This window comes from Nesoenas mayeri, assembly GCF_963082525.1.
Source record: "Nesoenas mayeri genome assembly, chromosome: 8".
NCBI classification, from domain to species: domain Eukaryota; kingdom Metazoa; phylum Chordata; class Aves; order Columbiformes; family Columbidae; genus Nesoenas; species Nesoenas mayeri.
This window is the reverse complement of record NC_137554.1, coordinates 26,399,952-26,423,879: the sequence shown is the minus strand read 5'-3', so window position 1 is coordinate 26,423,879 and position 23,928 is coordinate 26,399,952. Positions and strand designations below refer to the sequence as shown.

The 23,928-nt window shown below is 37.4% G+C and overlaps 1 protein-coding gene across 4 annotated transcripts in view; it reads right to left on the bottom strand.

Annotated features, from left to right (window-relative positions):
• The window catches only part of LRRC7 (leucine rich repeat containing 7), a gene marked incomplete at its 3' end in the record, with an annotated part of 75,364 nt that extends 52,683 nt beyond the window's left edge, over positions 1-22,681 (bottom strand). For 3 of the 4 annotated variants that reach the window (XM_080349000.1, XM_080349001.1, XM_080349002.1), the window contains exons 1-5: positions 22,487-22,681; positions 17,715-17,832; positions 16,752-16,830; positions 16,139-16,228; positions 14,241-14,297 (exon numbers count right to left, since the gene is read on the bottom strand). In XM_080349000.1, the coding sequence (XP_080205126.1) occupies positions 14,241-14,297; positions 16,139-16,228; positions 16,752-16,830; positions 17,715-17,832; positions 22,487-22,675 (533 nt within the window). In that variant the 5' untranslated portion in view covers positions 22,676-22,681. The remainder of the gene's footprint in view (positions 1-14,240; positions 14,298-16,138; positions 16,229-16,751; positions 16,831-17,714; positions 17,833-22,486) is intronic. The other variant, XM_080348999.1, reaches the window with a different exon arrangement.
• Between the last annotated feature and the right edge of the window lie 1,247 nt (positions 22,682-23,928).

Genomic DNA, 23,928 nt, shown 5'->3' with positions numbered 1-23,928 from the left:
AATATCCAAGATGAGATTTTTACTTGCAAAATGTCAGTCAAATTTTGTTTCGATAAAAATAAAGCTCAGATGAAATTGTTATTGCAGAAAGAATCACGTCAGTTTGATGCTGATGTAAATGTGAACAACATACTCCAGGTTTAAGACATGAGCAAAAGATCTTGAACTAAAAAACCAGCAACAATTATTTCAGTAGAAAAATAAACATAAAATCTGGTATAATTTTGTATAGCTGCTCAAGGAAAATGATCCATGCTATATTTATAGGCAATTGAAAGTAATATATATTGTGACATTTTTGATACAGATTTATAAATTTGTTACCAATTTCTTTATAAACCACTAGAAAGTGTTTTGGGTCTTCACAGTAAAAGCTGCTGAAGGAATAATGAAAATATTTTCTAAAGATAAACCAGTAAGCCTCAGTATGCGAGAGTATTTGGAAGGCTGGGGCCACTCAGGAGGCGACAAACGTTCCGCCAGCAAAACACCTGGACAAGGTGAGAAAAAGCATTCCATTTTATCTGTAATCTTCATTAAAATCATAAAGAATAGTGAAACAAGTTTTTAACCCCTCTGGTGCTCTAACTGCACTGTCATTCTCTTTGGAAATGTCTTGCAAAAGCTGACTTAGATCTTACACATCCAGACAAAAGCCAAGTTTGTTAAACAAACCTGCAATGCTCTGAGGTCAGCTCATTTACATGCCCTTTCCCTGAAAATAACACAAACATCACTGAAAATAACACAAATATCACTGAAAATGTTTATGTTTGGTCTAACTTATTCTTCCTAAAACTTTCACTGTTGTATCCTAATCGATTTGTTATTTAGTTGAGATTTCTCATATTTAGAAGTATGATGCCTTCACAATAGGAAAAAAGATACAGGAAATGTGATGTGTTGTTAATAGTTTGTACAAAGCTTGTACTCACAGGCAGTATTGCAATAGTAATTTTGACCTCACCATTCTGCATTAAAGTCAACAACAGCTTCTAGTGATTATGACTCCCCAAATCCCTGTTAAAAGTGTTCAAAATCCCCAGCCACAGGACTGAAAATACCTGAAATTGAAACTGGGAACTGAGCTTATTGTCCTTCATTATTTACAGATCTAATTACTGTTTATGCACACATCAAATTATATAGTTTGAAATGTGAAACTCTGAAAGTCTTCAAAGAGGAAGAGAATGGCAATTAACTTACAATCGAGTTGGTAAAAACTTGGGTTTTTCATACTATATTCTACCTTTGAACAAAACTTTACATTACAAAGTTTGGTTTCTACTACTGTAAATTCATCATGAAAGGCAACTTTTAAACATTACTTTGTGTAATTTTTACAGTCAGACCCATAGTTTCAGAAACGGTAACATTTATCTCTAGGCAGATTAACTTCAGTCAGCTGGTAGTATATCAAAAGATAATGCACACTGCCAAATGTATCCAATGGAATATTAGATAAGATTTTTTATCAGCTTGTGATATTTTTATCTCCTTCATGTAATTACTTAGATTTTTCTTATTAAGAAATTCATTATATTTTTTATGTGGGGTCATTTTATAAAGGTGGAACAGGAAAGGTGCAATTATGAGTAATGTTCAGTTAAATATTCATTGCCTAAGTGATGTGATGTGATATAACGGATGTGCTAATAAAACATGCAGCCAAAAACTTCACATACATCTTTATCCATATCGCATTTGGATCTATTCTGCCATTCCTTAGCACGTGCAGGAGCTACATGGAGAAGACCTGATTCTTGGCTATTGACGTGAACCTCATGGTAGGTTCAGAATATGGTGGATCTTTATTCTATTGTTTTTACACACAATAATGGAACATGGTGCTCAAAAAACTACAGATGCATGAAAACCAGTATAGAGAGATGACTGAATATTTGGTGAAAAATTAAAATTGATCACAATAGTTTTAAAACATTCAAGCTCCGTGAATTATAACTCAAATTATATAATTCAGTGGTATTAATTATAAATCACAGTAAGCACATCCATTGCCCAGCACAACCTTCTCATGTTCTTGATGCCTTGTCTACACGTTGTGAACACTTCAGTAAACCAGTAAATATGTCTTGCCTTTACAACTTAAGGCAAAACAAATTGGTTCACTGCCATTACTTATTGTAATGAAATCATGGTATTCTCATGGTTTTTTGACCGATGGGAGATGGTGATTACATGAAGGTTTATTCAAACCTTCATTCACGAACTTCTAATCCCATCTGAATTATTCCCACATACGAAGAACTGTATCCATAAATAACAAAAGTATCTCTAACAGGTAAAAATTCACGAGTGAAAAGCAGCTGTGTCAGAGACACAACTACATTTACACAATGAGAATACAAAGAATGAGGTAATATAATACTACTACACTATGTATTTTTTTTTGTTTGTTTTAGTTCTACAAAGATTGGACTGAGAAAGTTTTAAGAGTTATATGTAACAACACACAGAATTATACTTTCATATGAGTTTATGATAAATGGATACCATTATTTTCTGAGGAAATAAAAAGCAAATAAGGGCAAACGTTTTGCCATTACTGGATTATCTGCTGCCTTAATTTCAAATAATGTTTTCTCACACTTTTGCTGTACACAGTAACCTTTATTTCAAAGTTGTTAAAAAGGCACATTCAGGAGTCTCTTCCAATTTCAGTATTTTAAACCTTGCAATGTACCTTTAAATTCATTAATTAATCCATTCAGAAGTTCCACTGTAAAATTAATACTTAATGTTGATAGTTCACCTGTTGCAGAGTAGTTAAATCTTAACCAGAGCTAAAATCTTGACATGATAAAATCACAAAGAGCTATTAACTTATACATCCTGTAATGGATTATAAAGAAAACTCAGTGAGACTTGCTTGGGAGACTTTACCTAATTCTGTATCGAGGGCCTAAAATAAAAAGCATCACAAAGACAAAAGTCCTAAATACAGAAACTGGAAATCAAGCTCTTACATGATTCAGTCATAATAAAAACACATGGACACTGAATTTCAGAAAAAAATTGTTTGCTTGCAAATGTAAGAATTTTTAAAAATCACAACACTGACTTAAAACGTTGCCTTCCACATAGGATCCTCAATTCCCACCATTTTTTTTGAGGGGGTGGAAATGAATCCAATCTCTAAAATGAATCCTGTAGTTCAGGACCCAGTTATGAATCACTGTACAACTGGGAAGGTTTGCTCAACAGATTATAGAGAAAGGTGAAATCATCATAGTTTTGACCCTCATTTACACAGAAATTTCTTTCCCAACACAGCTTTCAAATGGTTGGGGAAAAGCATTCCAAATTTCAGTTCAGATCCACTTCTGCTTAATTGAGTACATAAACAAACAGAATGTAGAGAAAATCTCAATAGCCAGTGCAAAGCTCCTGGCAATATCAAGACTTTATGAATAAATTTTTTATCCTTTCCCCCCAAAAAAACACCTCATTTTTTTCTCTTTATATAGTGCATCCACACTCTGGATTCCTCTGCCTTCCTCCTGATAACATATGCAGGCACAGCATGACCCTGAAATGTCCCACTTTGCTTAGGAATCACCACTACTTGAAGGATCCTTTATGTAGAAAACTGAAAATTTAACTTAACATTTGGTATTTTCTACTTCATGATGTTTATCTCTGAGAAATCTGGAGGAACACTATCCAGAAGATACCAGAAAACATGTGCCCACTTGCAGGATTAAATTCCCTCAAATAAACTACCATCCCTTTTCCAGAAAGCAACGTGTGTTTATTCCCCTTGCATCCCTCCTAAAACGCTGATTTCAATGGACAACTTGAACATATGAAATTCATGTCTGCAAAATTTCCAAGTGTATCTAGTTAAAAGCGTTCAAAACACAAGTAACATCAAACATATGGCTGCTCTGTCAGTGAACATCAGAATTAATATTCTTTGAGGGAAGCAGAAGCTTCGGCACGTCGGGTTCACAGGGTAAATACCCCCTCACAGCCACTAAACCTTAAGCCAAATTCACTTCTAGTAAACTGTATGTGGCTCTGATGATATCAATGATTTTGGTATGAGATGTCTGCATTTGGACAGAGAAACACAATATATTAGTAATGCAGGTGACATAATGCCAATAATAATTGCTCCGTGTTCTGGGACAAATACACCTGTGTAACAATGATGACCCCAGGACCCGCTGCAGTTCTCTAAATTCAAACCCCACTCATTTGTAACCACTGCAGCACTAATCAACTTGAACATATTCTTAGATCAATCTCCAACGATGAGCACCTGGGATCTGGGTCTCCACCATCCTGCACACTGAGGAGAAGCAGCCCTCAGTTCCCCACTACTAACAGTTGACTAAAAATAACTGCTGTTTCACCATGATATACAATTTATTAACCCAATCTCTCAGGAATTCAGCACGTGCTTTATGCTCTTATGTACTAGTTCCACGTGGAATGAATGAACATAAAGAAGAGAGACCTACTTTTAACCCGCAAGACTAAAAATGCAGGTTTGGTCCTGTTTTCCCATTTACTTTGCCAGAGAGCAGGAAGAAGACCTAACTTCAGATAATGAATAATTAACAGGGACAAACCAAGTTCAAATGATGCTAATGAATATCTGATGATTAAAAGTTTACTGAATCAGCTAATTCAAAAAACAAGAGTAAAAGAGCCTTACTCTCAAGACAGGTTCCTTATTTAGTAGTCCTTTTGATTCCTGTTTCTACTGAAATATGGCCTAAAGACAGTGAGAAGTCATATCAAACCCAGCATTATTTCTAAAGGGAAAGCCAGAGAAATAAAATCAGGATGTGCTAGAAAAAGACAAGGATGAATCTGAGATGAAAAAAGCTATTTCTTCTCCCAGAGTGTCCCTTACTTGAGACATGGCAAAAAAATGCCATTACAGCCTTTAAACCACAACAATTAAGACAATTTTTTTATACAAGTTTAACACACCATAGATGTTGGAAAATAATCCTTACAATAAGAAAGCGGTATAATAGATTCTTCTGCATCTTCTCTGAGCAGTGAATCTATTTAGTTTAAAAAAGCCTAAAGGGAAGATATGTAGTGGTAGCTGCTTATTAAAATATTGGCAATATTTTACTAATGTACTGCCAAAGTAGTAAGTCTTCTGGAATATGGTTTATTAAACTCTGCCAGAGTTACTATTTGAAGAAAACAGGTCACAATGAATGGTGAAAATATTTGTAATCTCAAAGTGTGGGAAACAGTTTACGTCTTTATCATAAACTAGGAAGGAAGTGGAACAGCATTTCAAAAAATAGCAGCCTAAAGCTAAGCTTCTAAACCTATATTTAGATGCCTCTGGACAGATTTGCAGATGATCCAAATTCTCTGTTCCACTGACTCCAACACACTTAAGACAACCTGTGATTTTTGCAAAACTACTTCCCCAAAACAAGATTTTGGAAGTGCTAAGGATGTTAGGAATACAAATGTTACTGAAGTCAATAGGACTAATGGTCTTAAGTCACAGGAATGCTTTTTACGACACCATTTTCAGGTTAGTGGAAATAATAATAATCACTTTTATTCAGCAAATTTCCCATCTGAGAACAGGTAATCGATTGTGACATTTTCAATGTCTGAATATCCTTCTGAATCTTCAGTGGCTCATTCCTGCTGAGATGAAACTGCAGAAACAAGCAAGGCCACATCTGCCAACAATGCAAAATGTTGATACTTCTCTTAAAAAGTCAAAGAAAAGTGGTATTGAAATAGGGAACAAGAGCAAAACAACTTTACCTGACAGGGTTACAAACAATACTGTGATAAAACACCAAAGATGCTTCCACTTGCGTGATCCATGCTGGTTTTTGTACCCAAACGATGATTTAAGAGGAATGTCAGCATTCAGCACACACGCCGTGTCTCTGCAAAACTGACTCATCTCTATTATTCCACTACTTTCTCAATTTGTAATAAAGTCTGAGATACAGAAGGGCAGAAGAGTTGAACTCTCCCCAGGTTTAGATACATCCAATTTGCAAACTTAACCTCTGCAAAACATCGACTGCTATTTCATACGTGTTCTGCCAAGGAAGAATCTAGTCTCCCTCGCTTTATATTATTTTTAAAACAAATTACTGTGTTCTTTTTACACAGTTTTTGTGGTGATGCTTAGAAACCTTGACCCTTTGATCAAGTATACACAGTCTCACCACTTTCAAGAAATAAAAAGCACAAACAAGAGTTACAAGTAATTTCAACAAATACGTGTTCATGATAATTCCAGCAGGAAGAGGACAACCTCCAACACTTTGGTTTGTCTGCCCGACATTGCAGTTGCAGGTAACTGGCACATCATTTGGTGCCATCTACACAGGAGTTTGGTAGTGGAAATAATTAAAATTTTGGCATGCACAGCGCAGCCTGTAATATTCTGGTTCATTTTTCAGGTGTGAAAGAGCTACAGTTTTGCTACATCAGGGAATAAAAGAAATAATATCCTTTTAATTTTTTTTTTAATTTAATCAGTTCTTAAAATAAATAAATTGCCTGGGGGGGTGGGAGGAATAAAAGAACATGTGTACTCCCCACCACCATGCTATAGAGCTGCTGCTTTCTATGGTTCTATCTCTAAATTTTGGGGGAAAGAAATAAATGGAAAGAAATGCATAGAATGTTAGAGAAAAATGTCAAATTTTCACACTTGCATTTAGAGAAAAATTAAAAGTAAACTTGGAATTCAAAGAAAAACTCAATTTGATGAAATTTCGTAAGAGTGAATTCTTCTGGGTGGAAAATGGGATTCTTTGTCTTCCCCCTTAAGTTTTTGTTACAATATATATTTAACTGTGAAGCTGCAACACATACCTTCATTATATATTCACCAAAATTGTTTTCACACCTTCATTCATTACCCAGAGGAAAATCTTAATAGATCTCATCCTTCTTCTTTCCATTTCTCTTTGAAATATTTTTTTATGGAAAACTTTGGATAAGACTGACCTGTGCTTTCAAATCATTGGAAGAAAACATATTCATTGCCCTTTATCAAGGAAGGTATTCAAGCATCAATAGTAAAAATATTATACAAAAATAGGAAGGTTTAGTTTTCATACAATTTTGGAGAACCACTTTTGTGGAACCAGAATGCCCAGAGTCCTGTTACAATGTAACTAGTGGCAGTTAAACCCAGAGATTCTTTACAACTTGAGACATTGGCAGAAAAAGGCAAAACAGAAAATTACCACTTTACATTATATTGCCTACAACAGGTAAGTTTAAACAATGATTTTCCAAGTAGCCTGAATGTGACAGCAAACATACTTATTAGCAGCAATTCTCAGAAATATGACTGCGTGGCTAAAACATATTGCCTGTATTTTCACATGGTTATATTTTATTATGATCAAAGCCTAGAAATGTGCAATCAAGAATAAAAAAAAAAACAAGTTTACATTTTAAGACTGAAAGTATATCGATATAAAATGGCTAATTTTAAGAAAAGAAAGATGAAAAACAACCGAATCAAAACTTTATCATCACTATCACTTCCATAAAGTCCTTGTATTCCTGAGTCAAACCAGGAGTAAAACTACAGGTATGAAGTATTTTGGAAATGCAGGAAGATTGCACTAAAATAATTGCAAACCAAGGGGATAATTGGAATATAAGTCTCTTTCAGAAATGTACTGATTTGAAACAACACAGAACAAGAGAACAATGAATATTCAGAGGAAGATCAAAGTGCCGATCAACACAAAGAACCTTACAATGTAGTTAGAGCATTTGTGGTAAAAAATTACCATTTCTGGTTGATTTCAGCCAGTTTGCTTAATAACCACCAAAATTTGTTCTATGTAGCAGAATGCATGTCCCTGCATGTCCTGCTGCCAGGACACTCATATCCAGTCCCTCTGGCAGCTGGGTGACAGCCCAGGGGCCACCTCCAGTGGTCTGCACTGGGGAGACCCAGCCCAAGCCAAAAGTGCTGCTGTTGTCCTTCAGCTAAATGTAGAGTGATGAGTTTAGTCTTAAAAGGAGGAGGGAGAAGGTACTGATGACTCAGATACTCTGGAAACTTCCAAATTCCCACCTCACATGGCCAGGTTAGCCTCATTTCTTATTCTGCCTTTGTCCAGGCAGAAATAGCTCTCTCCCAAGTTCATAGAAGGGTTTGTGTTGAAGGTACCTTCCCAGCTCCCCCAGTGCCACCCCTGCCATGAGCAGGGACATCTTCACCAGCTCAGGTTGCTCAGAGCCCCATCCAGCCTGGCCTGGGATGTCTCCAGGGATGGTTCATCCACCACCTCTCTGGCCAACCTGGGACAGGCTCTCACCACCCTCAGAGGTGACAATTTCTTCCTCATGTCCTGCCCAAATCTCCCTCCTTTAGTTTAAAACCATCACCCCTTCTCCTATTGCAACAGGTCCTGCTCAAAACTCTGTCCCCATCTTCCTTATGGGCCCCTTTTAAGCATGGAAAGGTGTAATAAGTTCTCCCCGGAGCTTCTGTTCTCCAGCTGAACACCCCAACTCTCTCAGCCTGTCCTCCCAGCAGAGCTGCTCCAGCCTCGGATCATTTCTGTGGCTCCTCTGGCCCCTCTCCAGCAGCTCCAGGTCTGTCCTGTGCTGAGGACCCAGAGCCAGGTGCAGGATTGCAGGTGGGATCTCACCGGAGCAGAGTAGAGGGGCAGAACCTTGACTCCATGTGTAGAGACAAACACCAACAGATCTCTCTTCAATTCGTTTTCTTAGATTAAGTAACACGTTATTTTAGGCTCTTGCATATAACACATTCTGCATTCATTATTTTTCCTATCAGAAGAGGACCTTGTTTATCTGTTTCTCATCCTCATTCCATTCGGAGCTTTTCCAAATGAAGCCTCTCTCATTTTTTTATACAATGTCATAAAAGCTTCTTTGTGCTAGTGAAAATACTTTCACAAAGAATATTTGGCATTGTCATGGCTCTATTAGACCAATGACTCACAGACATTTTACATCCTACTAATACGTTTGTATCTTTTTTTTCCAATATGATTCCTGTTTAAGGAACTCCCAATTTATAACATAAATTCCTATTAGTCCCACGGTACATGACTTCACACACTGTACTACTAAATTTCACCTAGTTTTTAATTGCTCTCGTCTTCAGAATTACATAGTTCTTCCAATTTTAGAGACTGTACTTGAGAACTTGATCTACAATTGTTACTCTTCACAAAGCAAATTGATTCTCAGCAGTAGCTGAAGACCAAGAGAAATCTTGTTTTTCTCCAACATCAGCTGCTAGGGCTCCACCTCCCTTTGTACATTATTTCCTAACAGCAGGGTATTGCAGAAAAACAATAGCTGTAACACCTACTGTCAAGAAAACCGAAGAAGAGATGAGAAGCCACAGGTTCAGTTGCGAAACAGTGAGTCATTAGGATGAATACAACAAATACAAGTATTTTCTCATCAATTACCAGCACCTACAGGTTCTCAGACACTAGTGACTCACCACTTACAAATGCGGTTTCTGCAATTTTTCAGTTTTACAAGTCTCTACTGAAAGAAATCCCACAAAACCCTGAAGAGGTGTTTTCTTCAGCCCAAACAGCTCTAAGAGCAAAGATCATACTAAGTACTTTATTTTACAAGATTTCTGAAAAAATACAGGCAGCTACCTGCTGCTGAGTGCAAACAGCACAGGTACAGTTTCCAGATTCTGACTGAGATATGAAATATTCCTAATTGCTCTCAGGGATTCAACAGGATCTTGATGTCCCAAAACATCCCGTTTAGGGGTGGCAGGTCTGCTGACATCTGTTTCTATAAAGAGCAATTAATATTTATGACAGAGATTTATCTCAGTCTTTATTACCAATGCACAAACCAAGTTATACTCAAACTCTGGGAAAACAGTCAAGACAGAAATGAAAATACAGTCTGTGCTAACGTGAAGTCTGACTAATATAACCACCTTACCACTTACAAAGGGAAAAAACAAAACCAAACAAAACAACAACCAAAACCAAAGACAACACCAGGATTTAACCAGCTGCCCTTTGGCAGAAGAACAATAGCAATACATACTTTTCAATATTCTGGATTTACATCCAATTTGAACATTAACTCTTGGAGAGTTAGTTCTGGAGAATAGCGGACTGTATTTGGAAGATGTACTGTCTAAGAGTACACTTATTACAACAAAACATCCAGAAAATGGCCCCTGGCCTCGAACAGCCATAAGAACCGAAGCGATGGAACCCGAGGGCTGGTGGAACACAGGGGCTGCAGCTGCTGCACGATTTCAGGTTGACTCATCATCATATCAAGTTGTTTTTTCCAGCGCAGGCAGCACAAACATGACTCCTGTATTGGTACCCACTGGGAACTTCCATTCAACTAGTTTGAAATAACTTTCCAGAAACAATTACTGGTAGGAAAAGGTTTACTTTCTGTGCTTTGTCTTATACTGTTTTCTTCAAAGAAAAAACACTGCTTTAAAAAATTGCAATAAAAAGCCCCATGTCCCACACGGGGAAAGATACAGGTCCTACAATGCTCCTCACAACTTGGAAAATGCTTAAAATTAAAATTCAAAGAATACTGAAAGCCAAGGATACCTGAGGACTACAAGGAGGAGATTTTTTGTTTTGGCATCCATGTGGTCACGCTGACTCAAATAGCAGTGCTTACCGCCTGAACTCTTGCACATTCAGTAAAATTCACTCACCAAACAGTGGGAAAACATAGTGGTATTATACTGTTATTTTTTCTTATAAACTTCAGAAAAAACTTTCAAATGAGGTGTTTTCTGTTTCACCAGACACACCAGATGACAAGTACAACTGCAATCAGTGGTTGTTACACGCTGAACCCAGAGATGCTGACATGTTCACTGACATTCCCCGGCAACACCTACACAGATGACAAATACTGAACAACATGGGTAATACTAAACGAGTCGGACAGAACACGCAGAGCCCACTGGCAACTGGAAAACCTCACCTGGAGCTGCAAATACACATTTGTAGGGCAGTGGTACAGCACAGAACACTAGGGAGCCACAAGCTATGAAACACCATCCCATTACACATTCTTACAGCCAGTAAACTACACTTCTATCCACCCAGAATAATAAAAATTTATCTTTGTTTGTTCTTCACTCCAACAGACAACCCTGCGATCTAGGTAGTAACATTGTTCTGATGTAAGAAACTTGGTCAGAATCTCACAAATGCTCTGAAACAGTGAACAGAAATTAAAAAGACTTATATTTCTATTTTTGGTGTACAAATTAAAGCTTTACTAAAACATCAGAAATGCTTTCCAATATTGGCCAGGGATTTCCAAGTATTTCTAAATGCTCAAAAGGTCCTGGAAGGCAGCATCAATAATAATTGTTAATCAAACCATATAAGAGAGGAAATAAATAACTGATTTTTCAAAAACAGTATTCTGAAGATCTGTAGACTAAACATACGAATATTTTCAGTGTGTCGAAACTATTTGTAAGACTAGTAGTATTTCCTGAGGAGAAAGTCCTGCTGGCAGAAAACAAGACCATCCTGCAACATTGTCATCTGAAGAGCAATGAACATCTGCAGCCCCGGACGACAGAGCATGACGGTGTCATTTGGAATGTTTGGGGGGTGCTCGTCAGAGGAAATCAGAACAATCTTCAAAACATTTTATGAACAATGCTTCACTAATTTTCTGTCAGGAAAGTGTCTGGGAATTCAGTGATATGTTTGGACGTGTTTCAGATGCCGTAAAATTGTGTCAGCAAATTCAAGCAAGGGAAGCTCTCATTTTGAATGCAGGATGGACTGAAGAGGGGCACTGGGGATCTGTCTGGCTGGAGAGCTACCTGCCCGCCAGTAACAATTAGTGCTTAATCTCATATTTTTGTTGATAATTTTAGAACATTTTGCATTCAGTTACTATGGATACATTTTACAACAATCTTGACTGCTGATTTAGTATGATAGTAGGAAAAAATTCTTCCCAGAAAGGTCTATCGGGCATTGGAACAGGCTGCCCAGGGCAGTGGTGGAGTCACCATCCCTGGAGGGGTTTAAAAGGCGTTTAGACGAGGTTCTCAGAGAACCTCTTGCTAGTGCAAGAGTTGGTTGGGTTATGGTTGGACTTGATGATCCTGAGGGTCTCTTCCAACTAAAACGCTTCTATGATTCTAAACATAACAAAATTAGAGCTACGTTAAACACAAGGCACATTTAACTCCTGTTTATGCCAAAGTGCTAAATATTTCCTTTAAAAATTCTTTATATATATTTTTTACAGCACAGAACAGATGAAAGAATATGATCCGTTTTTTGATAACATCTTTTAAGTTCCACTTAACATGGTAATAGTACTGAGCGCAAGCTACATAAGACAGTTTTACAGTACATTTCACATCTATTTAAAAGCCAAATTACAAGATTAATATTATTTATTTGCCTTCCTTTTGATGTCTTTTCTTACATTGGAATGACTGGACAAACTACAAATATAATCAGGTTATCTGATTCATGACACATCTAACAAATTGTAGGATAAGAAAGCAAGCCTTCAAGTATTATATCATAGCAAAGGCTTCTGACACCACAAAGAGCAGAGAACAAACACACCTACAAATAACATTTCCCTTGGTTACAAGAACCACAGAACTCCCCCAATTTCAGAATCACACAGTGGGAAAAGTCTCGCTCGGCCACCTCAGCAAACTTTGTGCTACTGAACCAGAGGCTGCTGCACTTAGGTACCAAACAACTGCCAAACTTGACAAAATCTGCCTGTTAACACCATGTAGCACAGGAAAAAATACATATTTTTATTAGTAACAACAATACACAATCCCAACCCTGCTCCCACTGAATTCAGTAACAAGTCTGTTATCATCTTCCGTGGGAATGGAAATATTCCAATCCAGAAATATTCTGTTTGATCAAAATTCCTCTGTTGTAGAATTCTGATTCTTCAGTCCTAGTACACACACAGCCTTTTATTCTGACAAGCACCTTCTAGATACAGAGACTATGCAATTCCCTCTTAAAAGAGACTGATATTCAAGAGGTGGTTAGATACCGTGTACATACTGCAGCATGTATGTTACGCAGCCTTTCAGATGATAAAGACCTTAAAGGCTGCAAAACTGCTGTCTTGGACAGGTCTCATTTTTAAATGCAAATGAACACTTTGGTAGCAGATTGAAGCTTTATTTTGTTTTTCAAAATCATAAACGTAACTCAGAACAGCAGAAATAGAAAGTTGGTAGAAAAACGTGTATGACACGGCTCTAAAGAACTTTGCCGCTAACACAAACCCGACTTTCCTTCAAAAAGGCGAGTGCTGTGGATAAAAACCCGCAGGAATTAGAGAAAATGTCACTATATCCCAGCACAGACAAAGTGCCTGTGCAGGAGATGGTGAGAAATGTGTGCCTGATAGGAAGGGGGCCCTTAAATGAGCTAAATGACATGTGATTCAGTATTAGCAACATTTCATAAATACGGTCTATTGCTACCGCTCTAAGTCTCACTTGTGATGGGGACATACAACCCCATCTATAACAATCCCAAATCCATGGTGATTTTTTCATTGCTTTCATTGCTGTTACAGGAAACAATTAAATAGTGCTGGTCTGAACAGAAAATCATATTCCTTGCTTTATGCAGTGCAAATTCTTGTATTTAGCATGGGAGGTGTACAGATTTATTTTTTCATTTCTTTACTGGTTCCTTTTCAAAATATTATTTAAATGTTGGTCAAATTATAGCAACCTTTTTCATAAGTAAGTAACACTACCAAACTGACAGTCCTTCAATATTCCAATGATACCGGTTTCTAAATAGTATTGTAAACCACCAAATACATTTCAGTTCTGTACAGATCATACAAGGAGACTGTTCTACTGAGGTTACATTGAGTAGGTTCTCAACACATCAGATTACTTCTTGATCAGGAAAATACTGTCATGTAATCACTGACCAGGGTTATCTCACATGTTGTTTTCCAATTTTGTTTACATCTCATCTTTTCAAATGTTATAGATTTTGCACATTGAGCTACCGTCAGCCAATGTACCAGTCTCCATCTTCTATTCTATGCTTGCTTTTTGCTAAAAAACTTCGGCAAAATGTCTTTCCACCATGGAAAAAAAAATCACTCTGAAAAAAAATGACATCATTGCATTGCTAACAAAAAAATATTTTGCACTTTTGGAAATTTCTGGTGAAAGAGACTGTTGTAAATATTCAATCACTTACTTTGGTAGAGTTTTCAAGTGATTTTCTCTTAACTCCAAAATTCGCAATTTGACAAGTCTAGAAATACGATAGAAAACAATTAGTTCATTCAATGAATTTGTTCATGACTGCAGAAGAATGATTTGAAACTACTTATTTCAACAAAAAAGAGTCCGCTTAATGCACATGAGTAAGATGTCCAGTTATCGTGGGGCTGAATATGACACAAACTGTATTCAGAACTCAAGAGCTTTGTGTGAGGACACAGCTGCAGATAAGGACACATCTGCCTTTACCCAAACTCCTCTTGCCTTTATTCACATGGCTAAATGTGAATAAATTGAAAATGTGAATAAATGTGAAAAATAATATTCAGCCTAACTGAACATTATTGTACCAGAGGATGTAAAGAAAGCACTAAAAAGTCCAGAAGAGCAATAAGGGAGATACAGTTCAAGAGTTAGTAAGAAAAAAAAGAGCAATGTCTGTGTGTCAGTGTGGGAAGCTTTGGAATCATGACAAGGATTTGTAAATGCAAGACAGTAAATAGAGAATATAGGAGTAGAATAATAATAAAGGAACAATGACCACAACTGGAACTAACGCCATTTCTTTTAGACAAACTTTGTATTTGTGAAAGAAAAAAATAGTTAGTGCTTTCTGCTAAAAGATTTAGAATATGAGACAAAGAACTAGCAAGGCTTGAGAAAGCAGAATGAATATAAACACTACACATTGATACATTGCAGGGTGTTTTGTACATGTGTTTCTCCTTGGCATTTGAACATAACGTCTGATTCCAAACTGCAGAATCAGGCTGTCTTAGGATTTACTCTGATATCCCAAACGCTCATCAAATGCAAACAATGACCATTTTTCTTCGTCTCTCTTCAAGCAGGATTTTCTGCAAGGTGTTCAGGGAAGCCCCACTCAGCTCTGCTCACTGACAGGCCCAGGAGCAAACGCTGATAGAGCAGCACGCTCCATTTCTCAGTGCCCCAGCATACTAATGGCATTGCCACACCGACCATGTCACCTCAGGATTCATTTTGCAGTGCTGAGTTGATGCTCCTAGCTGAACAATAAAACACACCTACAGGTGGCTGGATGGATCAGGAAAAAAACAATACCAGATGAATTCTGTAATAGCATTATATATTTCCTCTGTTAATCCTTTGCCTTCTGAGATGTTTGGGCAACAGGACAATCCAAGGGCAGAATGGGCAAGTGTCCCCTCACCCGAGTAAATGGAATAAGTGTGCTGTTTCTGCAAGAGCTGCACAGGTGAGGATCCATGGGTTTCTGCTGCCCTCCAAAATGGGCAGAGCAAACTGTGTTAACTTGGATTTCCCCCTTCTGCCTTGTCCTTATCTAACACTTTTGGGCTCAGTTTTTGCTGCATTTCTTTTTACTCTCATTCTACACCCATTCTGCTCTGCTGTCTTTTGAATCTTCTCTCTTGGTCTTGCTTTCACATTTTTCTTTTCCTCATTTCTTTCTTTCTTTCTTTCTGACTCACAATGCTTTTTCTTTCTCTTCATTTTTCAATAGGCACAGACCATAGTGTTATTTTCTGCCCTTGCCACAATTTAATAACATATTTGATCGAGGATGTGCCTCTTCTTCAATTTCCACTCCTTACCTTTTCCCTAAACCACCAAACTGCACCAGTTCAGCATAAAATTCTTGCTGACATAACATCCTCTCCAACAACAATCATTCATCAAAATAAGGCTGGGAAGCCAATTTTTTTTTTTAATTTTGGTGGGGGGTTGTGGGTTATTTTATTAGTGTTTGTTGGGTTTTTGGTTGGTTTGGTTTTGCTTTGCTTTGTTAAAAAGAATACAGCTTCAAAATGGTCTACTAAAATCTAAACTGGGTTGATATGAAAGAGTGAGGTGCTGTGATGACTAACTTACCTTCCAAAGTTGGCTGGGAGAAACTCCAAAAAGGCATCATTGAGATAGAGCTGGGTCAAATTTAGCAGTTGTGTGAAGCCATCTGGCAGCCTAAAAAAACAGTTAAAACCTTAATGCTCACACCAAAGTTGCTATGGAAATAATAAGAATGTATATTTAGAAAGAGAAAGATGATGTTCTCGCCTTCTTTTTCTCCCCAAATTCTCAAGAACTTACTCGTTACGGACAACACTTTTACCTGTTTGCTTCTTTTCCATGTTGCTATAACCACAAAGTTCAAACGCCTGGCACATTCAAGCTACGACAGCCTTTTTTCCCTTCCTAGCTGAGAGTTTAAGCCAAAGGTGTTTTCTTTCTTTCTTCCTTTCTCTCTCTCATTTTATAAATCACGCAATTACACCACATATTCTTTGTTACGATTATTGCAAGTTTTTGGAAGGAATGAGGGTTGTCAAAGTCCCAGACAAGAGATTACTGTATGTGAGGATGCTGTACAGCTTTACTTCCCAAATACACGAAGCAAATGAACTTGACTCAAGGCCTGGACATTTTAGTTCACTTAGTGTAAATTTTCTGCCCTTGCTGTACAGAAACACAAGATACTGATACTTACTTAGAGACTGGATTGACGCTGGCTTCAATGATAGTTAAACACTTACAACATTTAATATTTTCTGGAAAATCTTGAATTCCTAGAAAAATATTGAAAGAATTATTATACACACATAAAAAAACTCTTTATCTTGTTTTGTTCATAAATGAGTTCATTTGGCATTTTCAGATCAGACTTAAAGTATAACAGGAAGAATAAGCATATTTTAGTATTATAATCTAAACGATAATTAAGCACTAAATAAATACACCAAAAAAAGATAATAGGCTTTGTTCTAAAACTGTGATGCTAATGCCTGATTTATATAATCTTCCAGAGTTAACCAGTAACACAATTTATACTGATATTTGTGCCTTTCATTTCATTCTGACCTGCTTGTCTTTTTCTCCTTTGCCTCCCTCTCTCTCCAGAACACTCATCTAATCCTGAGAGTCTCTCAGCCTCAACTGATGAGAAAGTTTTCCAAATTTCCAAGAGTGCCTAAGCCTCATTTTCCAAACAAAGGCACTTAAGTGTAGACATGCAAAGGTTCTGAGGCACATAAATATGGAAATGCACATCAGTAAATCAGTCACTGGCTCCATAAATCCTGGTAGTTGTTCACCTGCAGCCTTATGTGTTTAAACACATCACACGAGAGCTCTGTGAGTGCAAAGCCACTCTGGAAAGCAGAACAGTTCACAGTGCACTGACAAATGGGCTCCCACTCCTATTCATGATGTTTATCACTCACAAGTCATTGCAGGATACTATGCTAGATATCTATATATACTATGATAGATATCTATGATATATTATGTAGATATCAACCCAGACTTCTCAAAAGTGTCAGACAGGAAAACAATATACAACCTAGAAAAAGATTTCTAGAGCGCAAGTTTGTCAATCATTAGGAATGAAAACTCCATCATGGTTCACATTCATTACAATTCTTTAAAACACTTGATACTTTTGATCTCTTACCATTTTTACTGATATCGAGTTCTTTGAGATTAACTAAGCTGGCAATGGTGGTGGGCAGGCTGGAGAGGTCGTTGTCCGGAATACTCAGTTTGCGTAAAGCTTGACAGTTGAACAGTTGCTGCAACACAAAAAGATTCTTTATAGGGTTTACAGGAAAAAGATCAGTTTGGGTTCATTATTGATACACAGAAGCAACAACTACCACAAAATTACATTTGCTACATAAGAATTTCCACTGCAAAACCAAATCCTCCTTTCAACCTGAAGTAATCAATACATCACCTTGAAAGCACCTATTTAACATTGCTGTTTTCTTCAAGAAACTTCACTATCTCATCCAACACCTTGCACATGCAAAAATTAATAAAACCACCATACAAACAGCAGCCAGGAAAAGTGATTTCACATGTATGGACACTGTCCTGCACAGTCAGAGCTGTTGTATATGAAGAACAAGCAGGTTTAATTTTTTGCCAGAGTAGCTTAGAGCTTCTTCAAGCCCAGTGGAGGTATAGAGTCTATATACTCGTTTCTAGGCTATTTGAAAATGCATAATAATTCCATTGCCTATATGATAAACTCAGCAAATTGTCTGGAGAGCAGAAAATTAACACAAAATGGTGTACAAACGCCAACCTGGCACTTCACTGCAAGGAACATTTAGATAATTTTGAAACTGCTTTTTTCTGCGGTAATTCAGAATCCTTTAGAGAAATCCTGTTTCTTCTTCAAGATAATCTCTCCTCAGAAGCCTGAGAGGGAATTGGGTGAATAAAAACTGCTCAGACTGAGGAGCACAACACACCATCAACTGGTACCAGGTATGAAAGAGCCTTTTTACTGAGAGACACTTCTCAAAATGCTTTTGTATTTTTGTATTGACAGTTTTCTCAGGTTCCCATGAGACGCACCCAGTACTACAGCCCAGTAACTGAACCATTTCCATACTGGGGCCTGCCCTTCCCAGTATAGATCAGCCAGAAGAATTTCTGTATGCCCAAGAAGCCAAACTGGGATATACATTTCTACTTGCAGACAATGGTAATAAAGGGAAATCTCTCTGCAGAGCATGAGGAATCCCTTTGCAATGCATCTGAGAGCACCTGCTTTTTTAATGGAAACTCATCAATTTGGACAAGACTGGGAATGATGAAATTACAGGCGCTGGGGTTTGCTCTGGACATTTTCAGCACCGTACTGAGAACAGCTGTAGACATGAGGAATGTTCAGCACAAGGACTCTGCAGATATCTGGTGCACATACAAATCATTCCAATGCTATTATACCTGCAAAATGGAATTCCCAGGGCATGTTCCCAGAGAGAATTATTTTATTAAAAGCCAAGGAAGGCTTGGAACCTAAAGTGTGGACAATATCGGAACAGATATGAGGCTTTTGAACAGGTGAGTGAAGTAGTGTAATAAAAAATATTCCCTTGGGAGTAATTTTATGATGTACTGTTGTCTCAGAAAGAATACGAGAGCGTGAATACAGGTATGTAGGCCCAAAATTGCCCTTTTTTTTTTTTTTTTTTTTACCCATTGGATTTTCAAAAGGTGTCTTTCTCCGTTTCTAGTGCTTTCTGGCCTTGCCATCACAATTTGGATATAATTGTCAGACTGTATGTCCAAATAATACTTTTATTGCTTTCAGAATGGAAGCCAAGTGGTGCTAATAGTGCTGGGATGGGAGTTACAACAATAGGCATTATTCTGCATATCTGCAGCTCTTGACTCCACAGCGATAGCTGCTGGCTCCCAGGGCCACGAGAGAACAATATGAAATTTCTGCTTTTCACTTTCCACAGAAATAACTGTGGAATAGATTGGGCAACATATCGGGGGAATGTGAAGTCAGAATCACAAAGGAATAACACTTTTTAGCTTTGCAGAACAGAAACACAATTTCTTATTGGCAGATATAGAAAAAGTATTCAATGCCTTCAATGGAGGCTAACTTACACAGCAAATGCAATGCAAGAGAAAATATAGTTAATTTATAGCAGCTCGCCATCTACGTGAGCTGTACGTCAGTTATCACCTCAGTACCATTCAGGTTTCCGTTGCTTTGCTTGTTCTCAGGGAGACAATTGAGCATTAACTGTAGCTCTAATTTCAGGGGCATATTGAGCATTTCTGGTGTCTAATTTACCAACACGGGAGATGGCGAAACACACAGGTGGCTATTTCTAGAATTGGTTGTTAGAGACAGATGAATTCTTCCTAAGTCATTAACAAGTAAACTAATTTTGTCCACCACAAATGAGTCCAGATTTTGCTTTATATTTATAAGGGAAAGCTGCTGAGGAGAATTTTCATCTCATTCATGTTTTTCTGGATACTCATTGCCAGTGACTCGGCCTTCATTAAAATCAATATTCTTTTTAATTAGTCACTGATTCATTTGACTCATACAAATAGGGACAGACTTGCAGCAGCAGCTCACGATAATGAAGTCAAAGGCAAATAAAATAAAAGACTTGGCTAGATTTAGGGGAAAATAGAAAATAAGAATTACACAGCAATCCTATATGTCCTTAAAAGAAAATTATCATAAATTAGGAATTAGAAATCAATTTCAATGAAGATAGCAGAGAAAAAATAAAGTGTATATATGATGCATAAAATGTAAGGTAAAATAAATAAAAAAACCAGATTGAATAAGTTTAATACATCAGTTTCATGTAAAATAATTTATCAGTTTCTAGTGTGTCATCTGCCTAGGTAGATAAGGACTTAACAGAGATTTTACACATGCTTTTTTATCAGATTTTTAAACATGATAAAGCATTCTGATGAGAGACTGTTTCCAAAGAATATTGCAACTTCAGAGGCACATAAACCTTGGTAAATAATAGAAAACTGACAAAACAAATTGTCTCCGGAAGAAGTTATTTGAATTCACATTTACAGAGAGAGGAAGGTTCTCCCTGTGGTAGATCATAACGTGTAATGCAAAAGTTAATTTTAATTAATATGGTGCCATTTTCTCTCCTACAAAATTAATTAAATAGTTCAGACAAATGCAGCAAAAAAATATTTGAAGCAGAAAATCCGAAAAGGAAATTACTTAAATTGTTTAATTTATGGTCATGATTAATAAAAGTTTAAGACAAAAAAAATTATGAATGGTATAAAGAAAGTAAATTAACACTCCCATCAATCTTCTATTATACAAGGCCAAGGCTACATTAAATGATGCATTTACCAAACTTAAGACCGATTCAATATATCGTCTTTGCTTCAAAATATTATTTATAACAAAAATGAGAAAAAAGAGGTGCAAAAAATAGAGGGCTGCATATTTACATTTCTCCAAGGTGTGTATTTCTCTCCAAGGCAAGTTTCACAAATAACAAACACAAAGCAGGTGACACCACAACACAGAGCATAGGTTCACTGCACCCCTCGTTCAGTTCTGACCCTCCCAGCCTGCACCTCCATCCCAGTCTCACCAGTTTGGACCCCTCACCTTTGGCCCTCAGTTTTTCCATATAGAATTATGGAATATCTCTCGTTTGATGCCCTGATATGTTTGTCTTCCATTGTACACAGCAATTTAGCAATGCACACCTTCAAGAGACCCCAAACAAATATTCCAAAAATCCCTCGTTACATGAGACACTTTTTTATATTCTTCAGTAGCGTGATGAAAATGTCCAAGGTTAACCATGTATTATCATTAAAAGAGAAGCAGTCCTTAAGGTGTTCATTAGCAGTAAAATGGCCTTGGCTACAATCCATGTCATATTTATGGGGACAGAAAACATCTCAGGTTCTCGCTGTCCCTTCCAGGAGCAGAGATAAGGTAGCTCTCCAGTCTCCTGCCACTGAACAGATTGTAGCCACCTTGTCTCACTGCCCGTAAAGAATTTCTTGATGGAGTGAGCAATCCGAAGCAATGAACCATCACATCCGAATAAAGGAACTCCATGTAATGGAAAAAGTACGTTTTCTACATTTGTAAATAGAAATTATATGAAGCCTCTATGCAGTGTGGGAAAGAAATATGTTGAGAGATGATGAAGAATGGATTACAGTGGAACAATGTTTAATTAAAGACTTGTAAGCATCTTTCATTATTGTTGAGAAAAATTCAATTAAGGAATGGCTTACATTACTTCACGCTTCATTATGCAGCCAGCACCTACCCTTAATTGGTTTTTCCACTACCTTGCCCTCTTTTGTTTCCAGAACACTTAAGTTACAGTAACTTTTCATTCCTCATAGTAAACATTAATCAACAGAAGAACAGATTTAAAGATTCCATGAAAGAAGTTTTACACAGGAAGGATAACTTAAGTAATCTCATTGCAGGACCACATTTGCAATTATAAAACTATTAGTCATATAGCACTGGTGTTCTTCTCACAGGGATAAACAGCTGACAAAGAGCTCGTTTTAACTACAGGGCTACAGAGGATCCCAACAGGAGACCAGCTACCTCATATATTAGTGTATTCCTGGTCAAGGTATCCAATGCCACATTAATTACTTGATGTGCAAGAACTACTTCTTTTGAACAACTGTTTATTTCCCAATTTAAGCCTTCATTGGCTGCCTCTTCTCCTCCCCTCACAGCAAGAACATGTCTCACTGGGCTGGGCTCTTCAGAGAGGGCAGGAAGAAAGATTTGGAAAACTGTAATTGAATCTCTAGAGTTAATAGCCATGACCTCCCACAGCAAGCCCTATTTCAGAGCTGAAGCACATGCTGAATACAGGTTTAAGGACATGACTTTGACATGTGTATCACAGGCAGAGCACTGATTACCTTGGGTAGCTCCTCAATTTGATTGGCATCTAGGTAAAGTTCCTCTAACGTCCGCTCAAAGTTAAAAACCTCCTTTGGCACCTGCTGTAGGCCACAGTGAGAGTAATCCAACACCGAGACAATTTCTTCTTCGCCACGAAAACACCGGCAGGGCACCAGGCGGCCGATGATTTTCCTTTTGGTTGTCATCTCCAAGCAGCATACTGAAGGAAAAGGGGAAAAAACAGTTTTCTGAAACATTTTGGGGACTATTTCTTTAGAATTATTATCAAGATTGCAGGCCATTAAGTACAGTTTTTCCTGAGGGATATCTGTAGTCTGCATTCTGCATTTCTTATTCTACCTTACTAGAAAAGATGAGAAAGAGAGATTTGTCGGTGTTATCCCCCAAAGCAATCTCAGTCCATCATCTGTTCCCCTAACACGCCAAGACCATCCACAACCGTCGCTTTCTTTAACGACGGAAATCAACAGTGTAAGTCCTACAGGTATGAACATGTTAATCAGACACAGTACAAAACGACGACGTGCACTCCCTGCCTTTTCAACACCAATAAAGGCAAGGATATGTAAACTTAATGGGTTATAAAACTAGAACATAAGTAACCCTCCCCCAGTTTGTCTGCCTGTCATTCTTGCTCCCTTGTATCACCTGCTAAAAGCTCAGGTAAGGGACTCATCAGAAATACCTGGAATTTTCCTGCAGTAAGATAAATGGCTGGGACATCTCAGTACAGTTGGTTCCGCAGTTTCTAATCCAGACATTCTGCAGCTCCTCCCTGCACACAGTTTGTATGAGCCTCTAACTCACAGGAGTCACAGTTTACACAACTGGATCTTACTTGTTTTCAGTGGAATAATAAACACTTTAACTCACTACTCTTGAGCTGAGAGAACTCAATAAGCAGATTTTATACATGTCACACAGTCTCCAAATCTGGAATACTGACATTTTTAGAAGTTATTTTAACATGATTATACGTAAATCAGGCTGTTCTGAAACGTATTACCACAAAGCCAAGAAGGGCTAAACCTTCAACTTCCATTTTCTAAACCACTTACAAGGTTTTGAGTTATATTTATGAAAAAAAATTGCACAATATTAGCCCAAGTAAAGCAAAATAAAGCTTATCAGGATCCTCTTTCATGGGATGCCAATGAAAAAGCAACTGCATATTTATGCAAAATATCAGTGGAGATAAATAATGGCTTAGGCAATATGAATTATCTGAAATGTAAGATTAAAAAAAATTAATTGGTCAGATAATGCTCAATTCATGGATCTCTCTGACTTTTTTCCTCATGTAATACATTAATATTTTGGAGATAAACAAAATTCTCAAATGTTTTATTTCCTTGTTTAAACTTCAGTAGCACCTAATCTGCCTCCAGCAACCCCAATGAGCTGAGCCCACGAATACTGTCAGAACAAATAGTGGTTG